General features: G+C 36.3%; 1 protein-coding gene across 1 annotated transcript in view; it reads left to right on the top strand.

Moving 5' to 3' along the window:
* The window catches only part of SKAP1 (src kinase associated phosphoprotein 1), a 270,909-nt gene that overhangs the window by 66,450 nt on the left and 190,334 nt on the right, over window positions 1–14,125 (top strand). The window contains exon 4 of the mRNA XM_032429037.1: window positions 7,756–7,872. Coding sequence (XP_032284928.1) covers window positions 7,756–7,872 — 117 coding nt within the window. The remainder of the gene's footprint in view (window positions 1–7,755; window positions 7,873–14,125) is intronic.

The following is a 14,125-nucleotide window of genomic DNA, read 5'->3' as shown; positions in this document are numbered from 1 at the left end:
GTGGGAGGAGAGGCAGAGGCAGAGGGAGAGGGAGAAAGAACGTCTCAAGCAGATGCTGCGCTGAGCTCAGTGCCCAATGCAGGACTCGATCTCACAACCCAGAGATCATGACCTGAGCCGAAATCAAAATTTGGGCGCTCAACTGACTGAGCCACCCAGGGGCCCCTAGGTCATGTATCCAACTGGCCTTACAGTTTCTCTCAAGAAGAGATGTCAGTAAACTAATTGGGGCATAATAGATCCTAGAGGGGTGACTGGGTGATGGACACTGGGGAGGGTATGTGTTCTGGTAAGCGCTGTGAATTGTGCAAGACTGTTGAATCTCAGATCTGTACCTCTGAAACAAATAATGCAATATATGTTAAGAAAGAAAAAAAGAAGAAGAATGTAGCAGGAGGGGAAGAATGAAGGGGTGGAAATCGGAGGGGGAGAAGAACCATGAGAGACGATGGACTCTGAAAAACAAACTGAGGGTTCTAGAGGGGAGGGGGGTGGGAGGATGGGTTAGCCTGGTGATGGGTATTGAGGAGGGCACGTTCTGCATGGAGCACTGGGTGTTATGCACAAACAATGAATCATGGAACACTATATCTAAAACTAATGATGTAATGTATGGGGATTAACATAACAATAAAAAAATTAAAAAAAAAAATAGATCCTAGAATGCATCAGGACTCAAAGTGGATGCTTAAGTCTACTACAATTTGTTATTTGGGAGAAGAGAACAAAAAAGATGGGAGTTAAGAGCAAGATGAATCATAAGTAATAAAACTGCTACATTCATGTGTAATTATATATATATATATTTTAAAGATTTATTTATTTTAGATTTTATTTTTTTATTTGACAGAGAGAGACACAGTGAGAGAGGAAACACAAGCAGGGGGAGTGGGAGAGGGAGAAGCAGGCTCTCTGCTGAGCAGGGAGCCCGACGTGGGGCTCAATCCCAGGACCCTGGGACTATGACCTGAGCCGAAGGCAGATGCTTACGACTGAGCCACCCAGGCACCCCAAGATTTATTTATTTTAGAGAGAGAGAGCATGAGCAGGAGGGGCAGAGGGAGAGGAAGAGAGAATCTCAAGCAGACTCCCCACTCAGTGCCAAGCCCAATGGTAGGGCTCAATCCCACGACCCTGAGATCATGACCTGAGATCAAAACCAAGAGTCAGGTCACTCAACCGACTGCACCACCCAGACACCCCATGTAATTATATATTTTTTGAGGCATTTTCCTCCTGTGAGACTTAAACCATGATGGTGCCAGAAAGGAAATACATTCTTTAATTAAGCCAGGTCAAAGCTGTATTTGGGTGTGGAGTATGTTGGCTCATTTTATATGAAGCGGAGTCAAAAATACCCCGGATCCAAGAAAATCAAACAGAAGGTGCTGGAAAATATTTAATATACCGATCTGACAAAACCCAAAGTTGTACTAAATTTTCTAAGTATGAAATCCATGCCAAAAGGTGTTATTTTAAAAATCACAGCAACAACACTACTACAGTAAATTTGAACCTGGGAATTGAACCAGCTCCTTCTTCACGAAATCACTGACCACATTTGGCTTTGTTGATTCGTTCCATACCTAATGGGACTACTAGTATTACTATTATTTATAATAATTTATACTTTTTATTATATATTTACTTCACTGAAGTAAAGAAACACTAATTAATAGCACATGCCATAAATTCAAGTCATTGGCTGTCATTCAGTATGCTTTGCCTTTGAGTAATGATCATAATTTATAAAGCATACAGATTTGGAGACTATACAGCTCAGTGGATTAGAACAAGACTTTAGTAATCAGACAAGGTAGGGTCAAAGCCTAACTGCCACTTATGGGTCACTTAATGTGACTTTGGGTAAGTTATGTAATCTCTGTGTCTCAATTTCTTTATCCGAAGCTTTGAGATAATAATATGTCACAGGATTATCTTGAAAATTAAATGAGATAGTACATAAAGAGTCTTGACCTAGAGCCTGCATCCAGTAAGACTTCAGTGAGCTGTTACGTTTTTATTATTGCTGTAACTGACTTTCTCCTCTAAGTCAAAGCATGTTGAGAATTCAGTTGAATAGTTTCATAACAAGAATTGAACACTGAGAATACAGTGGTCCAAGGAAAACAGAACTATGAACCAATAATTCCAGGTTATGATTGCCTGGTTGACATACAATAAATGCGCTTATTTTACAGTATATTTATCCATATATACCAAATACTTAAGTTTACATGTTTTGAATTCTGTCAAAATCTCATTACTATTGAAAATATTCTAACTCAGCAGGCTCCATTTTAGTAACAGTTGAACAATAACAGTGGTAGATGGAATGTGTTGTTATAAAGCCAGAATGATTGCTGACAGGCTATAATTTGCTTTATGAAGTGTGTTTTGTCACATATACAATTATCTGGTTTATATTTGTTGCTGCCAGCCCTCCAGTTTGTTAACATCCAGGAGTTGTGCCCTGTGTGAAACCTAAGAAGGGTTAAAAATCTTAGCATTTTCTGGTGGGGGAGGGGTAGGAACAGAAGGGTTCACTTGGTGGCTACCTTTTTTTTTTCTTTTTCTTTTTTTAAGAACTAGGGTGATGCTACACGCTGCAGCCCACCCTACTGGTCAAAATGAAAAACTGCATCATAAAGGACCACTTTTTGGAAGAAGGGGGAAAAAACTTTTCAACTTTCCCATGGGCATTTTCCCGTCCAACCACTGCCACCCCCTCACTCCTGACAGACGAGGTTCCTTTGGAAATATTATTAAGCTATGCTACCCTTTTGGTTGTAGCATCAAATCAATTTTATTCCATTTCTGATCACTTAGACTGTGCTATTCTCTGCAATGATAACCCTAAAGGTTCTTGAGAAGTCTGTTATTCTCGGCATGTTGAAAATAATACAATTAGTAAACAGTATCATGAGCTAAAAAAACTTAACCTTGGGCTCAATTTATTTCTTGTACATTCGAGATCTTGTTGGAGCAACTTTTTGAAAGAATGATAAATGGGAACTTTCTTTACCTGACCTATCATTTGTTCTGTAGACTTAATGACATTCAGTACATTATACTCACTGCCAGGGCCTTGGGGGGAAAAAAAAGAATATTTATACATTGAGTTATGGCTAGATGTAGGAGGGAGAAAAAAGAGATGGGCAGGAAGTTAGACTATGGAGTGGAGAAGAATTTGAGACCTTCGCTACACATGGATTAATCACAAGAACTAACCACGCAAATCCAAGTGGATATTTAGAAATCAGTGAAGCCTCTAAGATGTTCTGTGGGAAACACCATACATTTTCTAATGCATGAGTATGTGCAAAATGTTATCTAATTTATAACAGAAGTGTTGACAGAACTTTAGCTTTGGTGTTGCAAATGGGCTCCATAACATATTTACATGGGAGGAACATTTCACATATATGGGCACGTATGTATCCAACCTATTTCTGTAGTTGGTGTTATATTCAATAATTTAGGTGAATGGTTATAATAAGGAATAACAAGCTGCAGTTTTTCCAATCTTGCCTTAGTTCAGCTTTGGGAACTGTATTACTATTAAATTGGTCCATGAAAACCTGGCAATATTAATGCTATCAAGCATGAAAACTAACTGGATTTGGATCAGGGACCTTTATTTATAGCATTTTATTTAGAATTTATTAGTTTAAAGAGGGAGCTGTGTGTCTCATGGGTTCTTAAATATTAAATAGAGTCAGAAGTCGTGTGTTCCCTTCCAATGGCAACAATAAAAACAAAAGCCAAAAAATTGCAGATAATTCTACATTGATTTCAATTTCCTTATTTTATCCCAAGATACTTGGTGAAGTGATAGTAAGCCCTGGGAATTTTGAACCATGCCATAGAAACAGTTGGTTGCAGATGTGAATAAAGTCTTTATAACACAGCTCACAATTAATTAGAAGTAAAAGATGATGGCTTCATACTAACGTGGAAAAACCGTTGAGCATTTATATGTCGAATAAGCAAACATGTATTTAGTTTTACCTATTTGTTATTGTCATGTTACTTTTTATGCTTAAACTGCTTTCCACCTTTTTTTTTTTTTTTTTCATTTCTTTGGTAAAGTTGTCATTATGGCCTGTTTTTGTCTCTAAATGGTACCTGTAAGTTCAGAATCAGATGGGTTTGCTGTGAGTCAAAATAGCTACAACGGGAATATCATCATGGTTCATTTTCCGCCCCCCCGTTTTATTTGGAATTGAATTAGGAAATGAAAGTTTTTAGCAGTTTAATTCACTTCTCCATAAAGTTTATGGAGCAGCAACAGCTGGTTGAATCCATGGCAGAAAAATACCAACTTCTAGTGGCCAAGCTATTGTTTCAGAATTAAGGGGGAAAACTCATTAACTGTTAATGAAAACACTGGGAATAAAAACAAATAGCACAGAAACCCTCACAAATAATTACCTCACACCTGACACAAAGCTGCTTTATATTTCTGCTCCAAACCTCAGAAATTCCCAACTTATCATTCTATGGAGCATGAATGAAATTGAGTTTGATTCTCAGGAAGGAACAATAGAGAAATCACCCCCCTTATAGGCCCCTCAGTACGATACTCAGTGGAGAACCTGCCACTGAATATACTAAGGAGTGTATCTAGCGCCCAATTCTTATGACACTTAGGATAGAGGAGCAAATTACCAGCTAATAGCAGATGAACCCTTGATATAGTTTTCCCAGATCTTGTTTAGAAATACAAAAAAAAGGGACCGGAGGTAGTGGATGTGATTAATGGAGATACTGTGTGTTAGAATATATATCTGTATAGAAATATATTGATTCTGAGCAAGTTACAATGGGAAAGAGTGTCTCTAGTGGCAAGAGGTCTTGCTTGTGAGAAAGCCACTCTAAGCAATGGAGTTCTAAGCCCTAATTGTAGAGCTGCTGAATGGAAGTGTCTGTCACTATAGTTTGTGATCATTTATGTCTGATCCCACTGGACTACGGTAGTGGTGGCCGCTTGGAACTGCGATTCTCAGAGCTGCAGATGAATCCAGCGATCACTTGCAGTTATGTTTTAAGGAAAAATGATGTTCTAAACTTAAACAAATCCAAAATGACCACGGTAATTGCTGGCTCTCCTATAAAACTTTTCACCCATGCATCTCGAGTAGTTGTAATCATTTTAATTACACGGGAGTGTCTATTTATATAGTGTTATAGGCTTTTTTCTGCGTATGCCCAAGGGAGTTGGGCCACTCGATGTGACACTAAAAACACTTATAGCAACATTTCCATCATCAGGAACTAATTACGCTTGGATGTAGAACATATTTTTAAACGTTTCCCCCACCACAACCATCTTTTAGTACTAACCCAGGCTCTGTTTTTGCTGCATTGAGTTGTATACCTTTGTTGTTGTATACTTTACAAAGGCATGGTCTTATGTTTGGCACAGGGATGGCTGTTAAAAGCCCATCTTGGGTAATTGTTCAGAAACCCTAGGAAACACGCAGAAGTGACTTTTCCATCTGAAGTTGATAAATCGAATGTTAAATCCAGGCAGGTATTTTAGATGAGATTTTTAAAATGGAAGCTCTAAATGCAATTGAATTGGATCCTGGAACAGAAAAAGGGCACGTGTTGTGATGAGCACTGGGTGTTATATGCAACTGATGAATCACTGAACACTACATCTAAAACTAATGATATACTATATGTTGGCTAATTGAATTTAAATTAAAAAAAAAAAAAGAAAAAAACATTAGTGGAAAAACTGGTGAAATCCAAATAAAGTCTATAGTTTCTAGTTAATAGCAGTGTACCAATGTTAATTTCTTGGTTTTGACAGAAATACCCTAGTTACATAAGAAGTTGGGGGAAATTGGGTGAAGGGTGTGTGGGAACTCTCTGTACTATCTTTGTAATAATTTCAATAGATCTAAAATTATTCCAAAACAAAATGTTCATTAAAATACAACAAAACAAAGTCCCTCCTGATCGACTTTTTTTTTTTTTTTAAAGCCTGGAATGCTAGAACATGTAAGAGTAATTTTGTCAAATTTCTGAAGCAAGCAGAAAACCTTGAGTCTAGAACGACAGTTGATAAATAACGTTCAGTATACCTACAGATGTTAAATTTTACTTGGCAACCCAAACTACTTCCTCTTTTAAAAACAGATTTTGGTTAGGCTCACAATTTTAAAATTCCTTTAACCTCACAGCTCACTTTCAGGTTATCTGCCAAACAGTCCATTTAGATTGTTTTGGTAATATAATTTCAGCGGATTTACAAATTCCACTTATGTAAAATTTGAGTAGTTCAACCCTCAGTCCAGTATTTGAGAATTTTTCTGGTTATAAGGGAAATTTCACAGCGATACTATAAGCATAACTGTAATAAGCTTTGTATCCTGATCAGTAGCCTAATAAAGGAGAGGATTTGTTCTGGCTCTGGCCAAGACTGCTGTGTGAGGTTGTTGTTTGTTGTTGTTGTTTCTTTTCCACAATCAAGTCCATACTTTATTTCTAAAGTCCTGTATCTGCAGGTGTTCAACTCAGTTATGGACAAGCTACCTACCACTGAGCATTCATAGAAGAGACTCTTATGATCATCTAATTTATGGAAAGAGAAGGCTACAGCCATTCCCTTTTTATCATTTTATATCCTCCCTATCCTTCCAGTTTAATTGTAGGAAATAAACCTTTAAAGTGAGGCAATACAGATTCTATGTAGGTTGTTTGGTTTCACTGCTCCCTCGTTGAAATCCAGGGCCAAAACTCTACAGTGTTTACTGAGATTAGCATTGGTGATTTCCTTTGGAAATTAGTATTTGAGATAATATTAAATTCAGTTAAAAATCCCCTTTTCATGTTTGTGAAATGAACTGAGCAGCTGTTGGTGTCCTTTTATCAGCAGACTGTGCCTCTGTTTGGGGGATTTTAAGGAAAGCCATTTGCAATGCAGAGTCTTTTCTTCCGGTTTCTGAATGATCGAACATCTTCCGTCTGAACCTTTTAAAGTATCATAATAGTATGGGCCACTTCTACAAAATATAATCCAATGTATGTTGAAAACACCCAAAAGGGATTAGCATTGTTTTAATTGCATAATTCAGTATTGCATATACATTACCTTTCATCAAAGCCATTTTACAGAACAAATATTACCTTCTTAGGGCTTTTACAATTCCTAAGAGGTTGGTTGCATAGGCTGTAAACTAGAATTATAAAGAGAGAACTTTCTTAAGGTTGCAAAGCAAGTATGATTTAAATTGGAATAGAATCCAGCAAAGTCTAGATGCTCTCTGTTTTTAAGTCTCTTAGTTTTCAGAGAAGGAAAGAATACTGACCTGTTACATTGTATTATGTATAGGTTAACCTTTTGTGTGACTTATTCTGTTCCATTTGGAAATATAAAGAGAAACAGGCATTCAGGGTAAAGGTTGCAATTAATGGAAGACAGTATATATGAATATGTGTTTATATAGCTGTGTTTTCATTTTAAGTGTGATGGAGAAGTTTCTCTCTGGGTGGCAAGAGGTCTCCCCACTCTATGGTAACGGTTTCTAAGTTCTAGTTAGTTACCTGAGTGAAAAATTTCCCATCCAGGTAAGTTTGTTCTTATTTATCTATTTCTCATATGTTTATGGATAGCGGCCATGTCCACCAAGTAAAAGATATATCTTTCGGAGGAGGGCAGGGATGAGTATCAGAAGACATCTACAAAGAGCTTTATAAAGATGTCCAAAGTATGATCTTATTTTCCTTCTTTTTTGCCCTCAGGGGGAGACCAAGCTGAAAGTTACCTTGGACAGGACAGCTCCGATGATAATCAGAGTGGAACTCACCGCCCTTCTCTCACATCCGATGCCCCTTTTTTGCCTGATTATCAGGATGAGGGTGAGTGTCATCTTCCTGGATTTTGGGTTGATCACGCTGCTTTGTTACTTTTTGTCTTAGTGTTTTTGCCTTTCGTCATGTTGAACCAAGCTGACTTCAGTGGGTTTTCTGTATTGGTAATCACTAGTTTGCAAAAAAACAACTATTTGTTTCATTGTGGTGCTGATCCTTCTAGGTAATTCAATACTTCTGAAGCTAATGTATTTAGGGAAACACTAATTCCATACTGGAGCAGGAAGACATCATTATTGATCTTTTTATAAGAACTGCAGCTCAAAAGCTAAGAGGACATCTTAAGATTGCACGGCCCAGTCCACCATCTTTCAGATTTCTTAGTTTCACAGAGTTGCCTGAGAATCAGAGCTTTCATTTAGTGATTATTGGATTATTGATTTATTGTGGATTATTTGAGGCCATTGAGCTCATCATATCATAATAAGATACAATTTTAACCCATGCTTCTCACATATCCCTTTCTGACCATATTGGTGTTGTTCAATGGGAAAGGGAAGCCACAAGAACCACAATGTAAATCTTCCTGGAGCATTAATTTTACTTGAAGATTTGGGAATGGGAGGAGTTAAATAATTCAACTGATATAAACATACTTTTATATTAAAAACACATTGGTATGTAATAGAGCGGGGTGCAAAATGTACATGAATTTTTAAGATACATGAATATAAAATTTTTGGCTTGGTGGCTGCCAGTTTCTGGCTCAGGCTCAGATATCCCAAGGGTGGGGGCTCACTGTGTCTCTTCTAGCATCTGGCCACTGGAACAGACGGCTTGATCATCACTGATGCACACGGTTATCTTACCAAAGTCTCTCTTGTGCCTTTTCGGTGGGGGAAAAAGGTAGACAAGCTACTAAACTAAATATTAAATTGGAAGCATATTATTCACTTAGGGATTGGGAGTAGAGTTGGTAAACTCTTCCTTATTTCTTTTTATTAGTCTGTAATCTTTCAATTTATTTTTCTTTCAAATTTCCCTATGACTTTGGCATTTTCCAGGAGTTCATAATCCCTAATTCCTTTCTCTTTTTAACTTATCCACTAATTCTTTTTTTTCTTAAGTTTTTATTTAAATTCCAGTTAGTTAGCATACAGTGTAATATTAGTTCACTCGTCCGTTAATTCTTATTTCATTTAGCCCTTTTGGCGATTCAGATTTTCTCCCTTTCATTGAATTAATAACCTCCACTTCAGAACTATGGATTCCGTCATATAGAAACATTTTATTTTGCTTGAGCTTTTTTAGAAATTGGGCCTTGCAATTTAGGATCTGTATATTGATTCAAGTGTACACTAAAAACATTGTTTGGATTGCAAGCTTAATAATTACACTGGTAGTTTATTAATAATTTTAGAAAATTAACAGTGCAAAACCAACCTTTCATTTGTTTTTGATTAATCCAATGCCTGACAGAATTAGAACAATAGTACCTCATTGATCCATAGGTCACTTATTTGGTATTTCCAGCTTTCCCAGACACCGCTGAGAACACAGTAAGTAAGCCAGAAGGACCTCTAAGTGGAAATGGATGTTCCTGAGTGCTGTGTTAACACTTCCATACCATATTCTTGGGAAAGCCCCTGAGGCCTTCACTGGAGATTCCTCTTTTTACACATTTCTAACCATTACAGTGGTTTGATTTCTCAAACCCATAATAGGATGAAACATCAAATTTAGAAGAAGAGGCACTTTAGAGGCATCAATTAACAAATAATATTGAGGTGAGAAACAGGAAAACAACTAAAAATTTATGCAGAAAACAAAATAAAATTTATATGGGAACTCAAAAACATAGCATTCTGGGGCCATATCATATTGTAGAGAGAAACTAAGAGCTCAGTACCTTTAATAAAGTAAAACTTTTCAGCTAGCATTTATTAAGCACTTACTATGTACCTGGCATCTGTGTTCTAAGTATTTTGCATCTATCATCATTTAATCCTGAGAATAGCCCTGAGAGGTAGATAGCAAGATTATCCTCATTTTACAGAGAAGGAAACAGAGACCCAGGGAAGTTAACTTATCTAGGATCACACAGCTAGTAAGCAGTAGTGCCAGGATTTATAACTACGTAGTCTAGTTCTGGAACCTCTGCTCTTAACCACCCTACTGTCTTTACCACTATCTTATCTGGATTATCAAAAAAGAGGGATTCATGTTGCAGACATTTTGGTTAAGACTATACAGATACATAGTTTGCTTAAAAGTATTTTCATTAAAAAGAGTTTAAATTTAAAAAAATATATAGTGTTGAAAGAGGTAAGCCTAGTATCTGGAAAATTCCAAGGTGGAAACTTTGCTCCATTATGGTTCCTCATAAGAGAGGAGCTAACTAGATTAGTAATATTAAATTCTTACTTCATAGCTTTTAATTTTTAGTTTCAATTATAAAAGTTAAGAGAATTCTCAAAGTGAAACAGTCAATGATAGCGGTAGGAATAGATTGTTTATGTGTTAAAAATTTGATTGTAGGATGATGTTTATTTTTACAAAGTATTTTATTTATTTATTTTATTTAAAATTTCACTTTTTAAAGCTTTAATTTAAATTCCAGTTAGTTAACATGCACTGTAATATTAGTTTCAGGTGTACAATATAGTGGTTCAACACTTCCATACAACATCCATTGCTCATCACGACAGGTGCACTCCTTAATCCCCTTCACCTACTTTACACATGCCCCTAGCCACTTCCCCTCTGGTAATCATCAGTTTGTTCTCTATAGGTAAGAGTCTGTTTCTTGGTTTGCCTCTCTCTCTCTCTCTTTTTCTTGCCATGTGCAATGACATGGATGGAGCTAGAGAGTATTATGCTAAGCAAAATAAGTCAGTCAGAAAAAGACAAGTACCATATGATTTCACTCATATGTGGAATTTAAGAAACAAAACAAACAAGCAAGAGGGAAAAAAAGAAAGGGAGATAATGTTAAATATGAGTTTCTGCAAAGCATTGAAACTAGCACAGTACCTGAGTGCCTGATGCATAGTGGGTACGATAAATATTTGTTTCCTTCCCCTAAAAAGTAATGATATATACATTTCTTGTGCAATTAAGGAGAAAGTTATAAAGATGTTAAAATTTTCAGTAGACATTCTGTTCTGTGTAACTAGATTTTACCATTATTGAGAACAGTAACACTTCATATGTTACTTATTCATTATTTTAACAAATACTTATTTAGAGATTACAAGGTAATAGCAAGGCACTGTGCTAAGCAGTAAGTGAAATGTGCAGTAAAAAATCAGACACAGTCCCTGTCCTCATGGAGCTTACCATCTCATTGCAAAAACACATGATTAGTAAGTAGACAAATGAACAAATATAAAATCAATGTCTTCACTTGCTGGTGGGATAGCTAAGGTGATCCTTTAGGAAGAAAAGATATTCTTTAATTTTTCTTTGTAGTGACAGTTATTTTAGACTTTTGGAATTTCATCTTTATTAGAAAATGAAAGGTTACTGTTAAAATATTTCAGCATTGTTGCGTCCCCCCTCCAGCCACAACAGTGTCCTAAATGTACAGTTATAGAAGGACACATGGTCTGACCCATCCACCCATAACTTCAGTGTGAGAAGCAATAACCACAGTGTGTGTCGTGTTTGTATCATGCTTTTGTGAAGACTACAAAGAGCTCTAGAAGCATTTAGAAGCCCGGCCAGGTGCACAGCAAAAAATGAACACCAAGGTTACAGGCTAAACCATGCATAAAAATGAGAGCATGTTGCTACCTAATCCCAATTTCTTCTCCTTTTGCCTTGCAAATGTTCTCAGTCTGAGAACAGCAGGCTATACCCTGTGGAGAGAGACCCACAAGCAAGAGCATAGCCCCACTGTGGGGAATGAAAACTGGCTAACAAGTAATAACATTTAGATTTCTAAACCTAAGGAGGCATAGTTTCGACCATATTAAAGAAAAAAAAGTTCAGCATAAAACACTGGATACAATTACTGTACAAAAGCCAGCCAACTATGCTGCTCAAGATCTGATTGCTTTCATTGTCCAAAATATACAGTGAATTTTAATGTGTTTATAAACTTATCTCATTAGTGTACATTTTAATTTTTTTTAAGATTTTATTTATTCATTTGGGACAGAGAGATACAGAGAGAGAGAGAGAGCATGAGCAGGGGAGAGGCAGAGGGAAAGGGAGAAGCAGGCTTCCAGCCGAGCCACGAGCCAGACGTGGGGCTCTATCCCAGGACCCTGGGATCATGACCTGAGCCGAAGGCAGACGCTTAACCATCTGAGCCACCCAGGTGCCCCTCATTAGTGTACATTTTTAAAAGATGGGTCTACATACATTTTTTAAAGATGGGTTGGGCAAAGTGTTCTATAAACAGGATATAGTGACTCCTTCTGGAAGACAAAGAAAAAATAAAGTAATTTTCTAGGAGAAGAAACCTAGAATCTGTAACAGTGTATTGTTTATCATGTAATATATATTATCATATTCTAATTAAAGAAAAAGTAATGAATGAATATTGGACAATAAATCTGGGAAGAAGTGAGAAAAATGTTCTTAGAGTTTATTTTTACATCAGGTTGTCGAAGGTTAGAGAAGGTTCTTATTCTCCAGTGAAATGAAAAATAGAACCAGGAAAGTTAAAGACCTGTAACCATTTTTGGGCACCTGGGTGGCTAGTCGTTAAGCGTCTGCCTTCGGCTCAGGTCATGATCCCAGAGTCCTGGGATCGAGCCCCACATCAGGCTCCGTGCTCGGTGGAAAGCCTGCTTCTCCCTCTCCCTCTCCCCCTGCTTGTGTTCCCTCTCTCACTGTGTCTCTCTCTGTCAAATAAATAAATAAAAAATCTTTAAAAAAAAAAAAAAGACCTGTAACCATTTTTGGAGAACAGTAATAATGAGTAAGTGAAAGCCTGGTTTTGATCAATTTATTATATGCTACTTGATTTTAAAGAAATTACAGTCCCATTAAAGTACAAATAGTGGCCATTTTCAACTCCATGCCTTTTCTGAAAGGTACATTAAAAAACATACGAATATTTTGAAAATAAAGAGAATCAATTTTTCACAGCTTTAGTTTTAGCATTTTTTTTTTTTTTACATTTCTCTGCTTTCATTTTAGTTCTGAAATAGAAGTCAATTTTTGGATTTGATATTATGAATAACAATAGACTAGCTTTTGTTGATCCTTATGTGTTTCATTTCTATAATAATAATAGGAAGAAAACACTATTTTAATATCTTCCCTAATGGGGGGAAGAATATATTTTAAACAAATCTACGTTAGTATTGTGAAATAAAAATGAAGGTTTAATTTATTAATAAGATTTTATTGATTAGACTTTTTTTGGCTGGAATTCACATTTGTCTTAAATTTCATTGTACCGAAGTTAGAATCATGCATTCTGGGAGTTGGAAAGGATGATTGTAAGAGGAATCATTTATTGAGCACTTACAATGCTGCACTAGGTGCTTTTTGTGGATTATCTCATTTAATTCTCAAACCAGCTCAGAGAAGAAAGTCCCATTATCCCCACTGTTTACAGGTTAAAAAATTGAAGCTTAGAGAAATTCAGTAACTTGGTCAAGAATGAAGTATCTAATCCACATGTCGGTGGGGGGCAGGTGGTGGAGGTGTAGGGTTCAAATAAATTACAAACCTACTGCTTTGTGTAGAGCTCTAGTTAGCTGGATGTTTTTCCTCTGAAACACCCATTTTTATGGGCTCTACATCTCATTTTCTCTATTGCTTTTATTCCATCGAGTATAACATTCATTTAAAAAATAATTGTATTCAAAGCTAAAAGCTATCCTCTAAATACCACTTTAACTGCATCCTTCAAAATTTGATATGTACTACTTTCATTATAATTTGCAATTCCATTCTAAGTATTTTGTAATTCCTTTGATGATATCCTTTTTTAACCTATGTATTATTTAGAAGCATTTGTGTGTGTGTGCATGTGTGTGTATTCCTGGTTTTTATTTTGGCTTGTTTTTAGTTTCTAGGGATTTTTAAACCTGCTTTTTTATTTTGACTGTTAATTTCTATTACATGATAGTCTAAGAACATCGTCTATATCATTTAGATTCTTTGGACTTTGTTGAGAGTCCTTTTGTGGCCTAGTAATGATCAATTTATGCTTAGGTGCTGTGTGGCTCCCAGAAGTATTTATTAAACACACTCTTATCAAATTTTAGGTTTTTTTTACTTTTTATTTATTTTTATACTTACAAATAGTATTCTTCAAATCTTTTATATCCCGGCTTTT

The sequence above is a fragment of the Phoca vitulina genome, unplaced genomic scaffold, assembly GCF_004348235.1.
Source record: "Phoca vitulina isolate PV1807 unplaced genomic scaffold, GSC_HSeal_1.0 scaffold40, whole genome shotgun sequence".
In the NCBI taxonomy this organism is placed as follows: Eukaryota; Metazoa; Chordata; class Mammalia; order Carnivora; family Phocidae; genus Phoca; species Phoca vitulina.
This window is presented reverse-complemented; position numbering and strand designations above follow the sequence as displayed.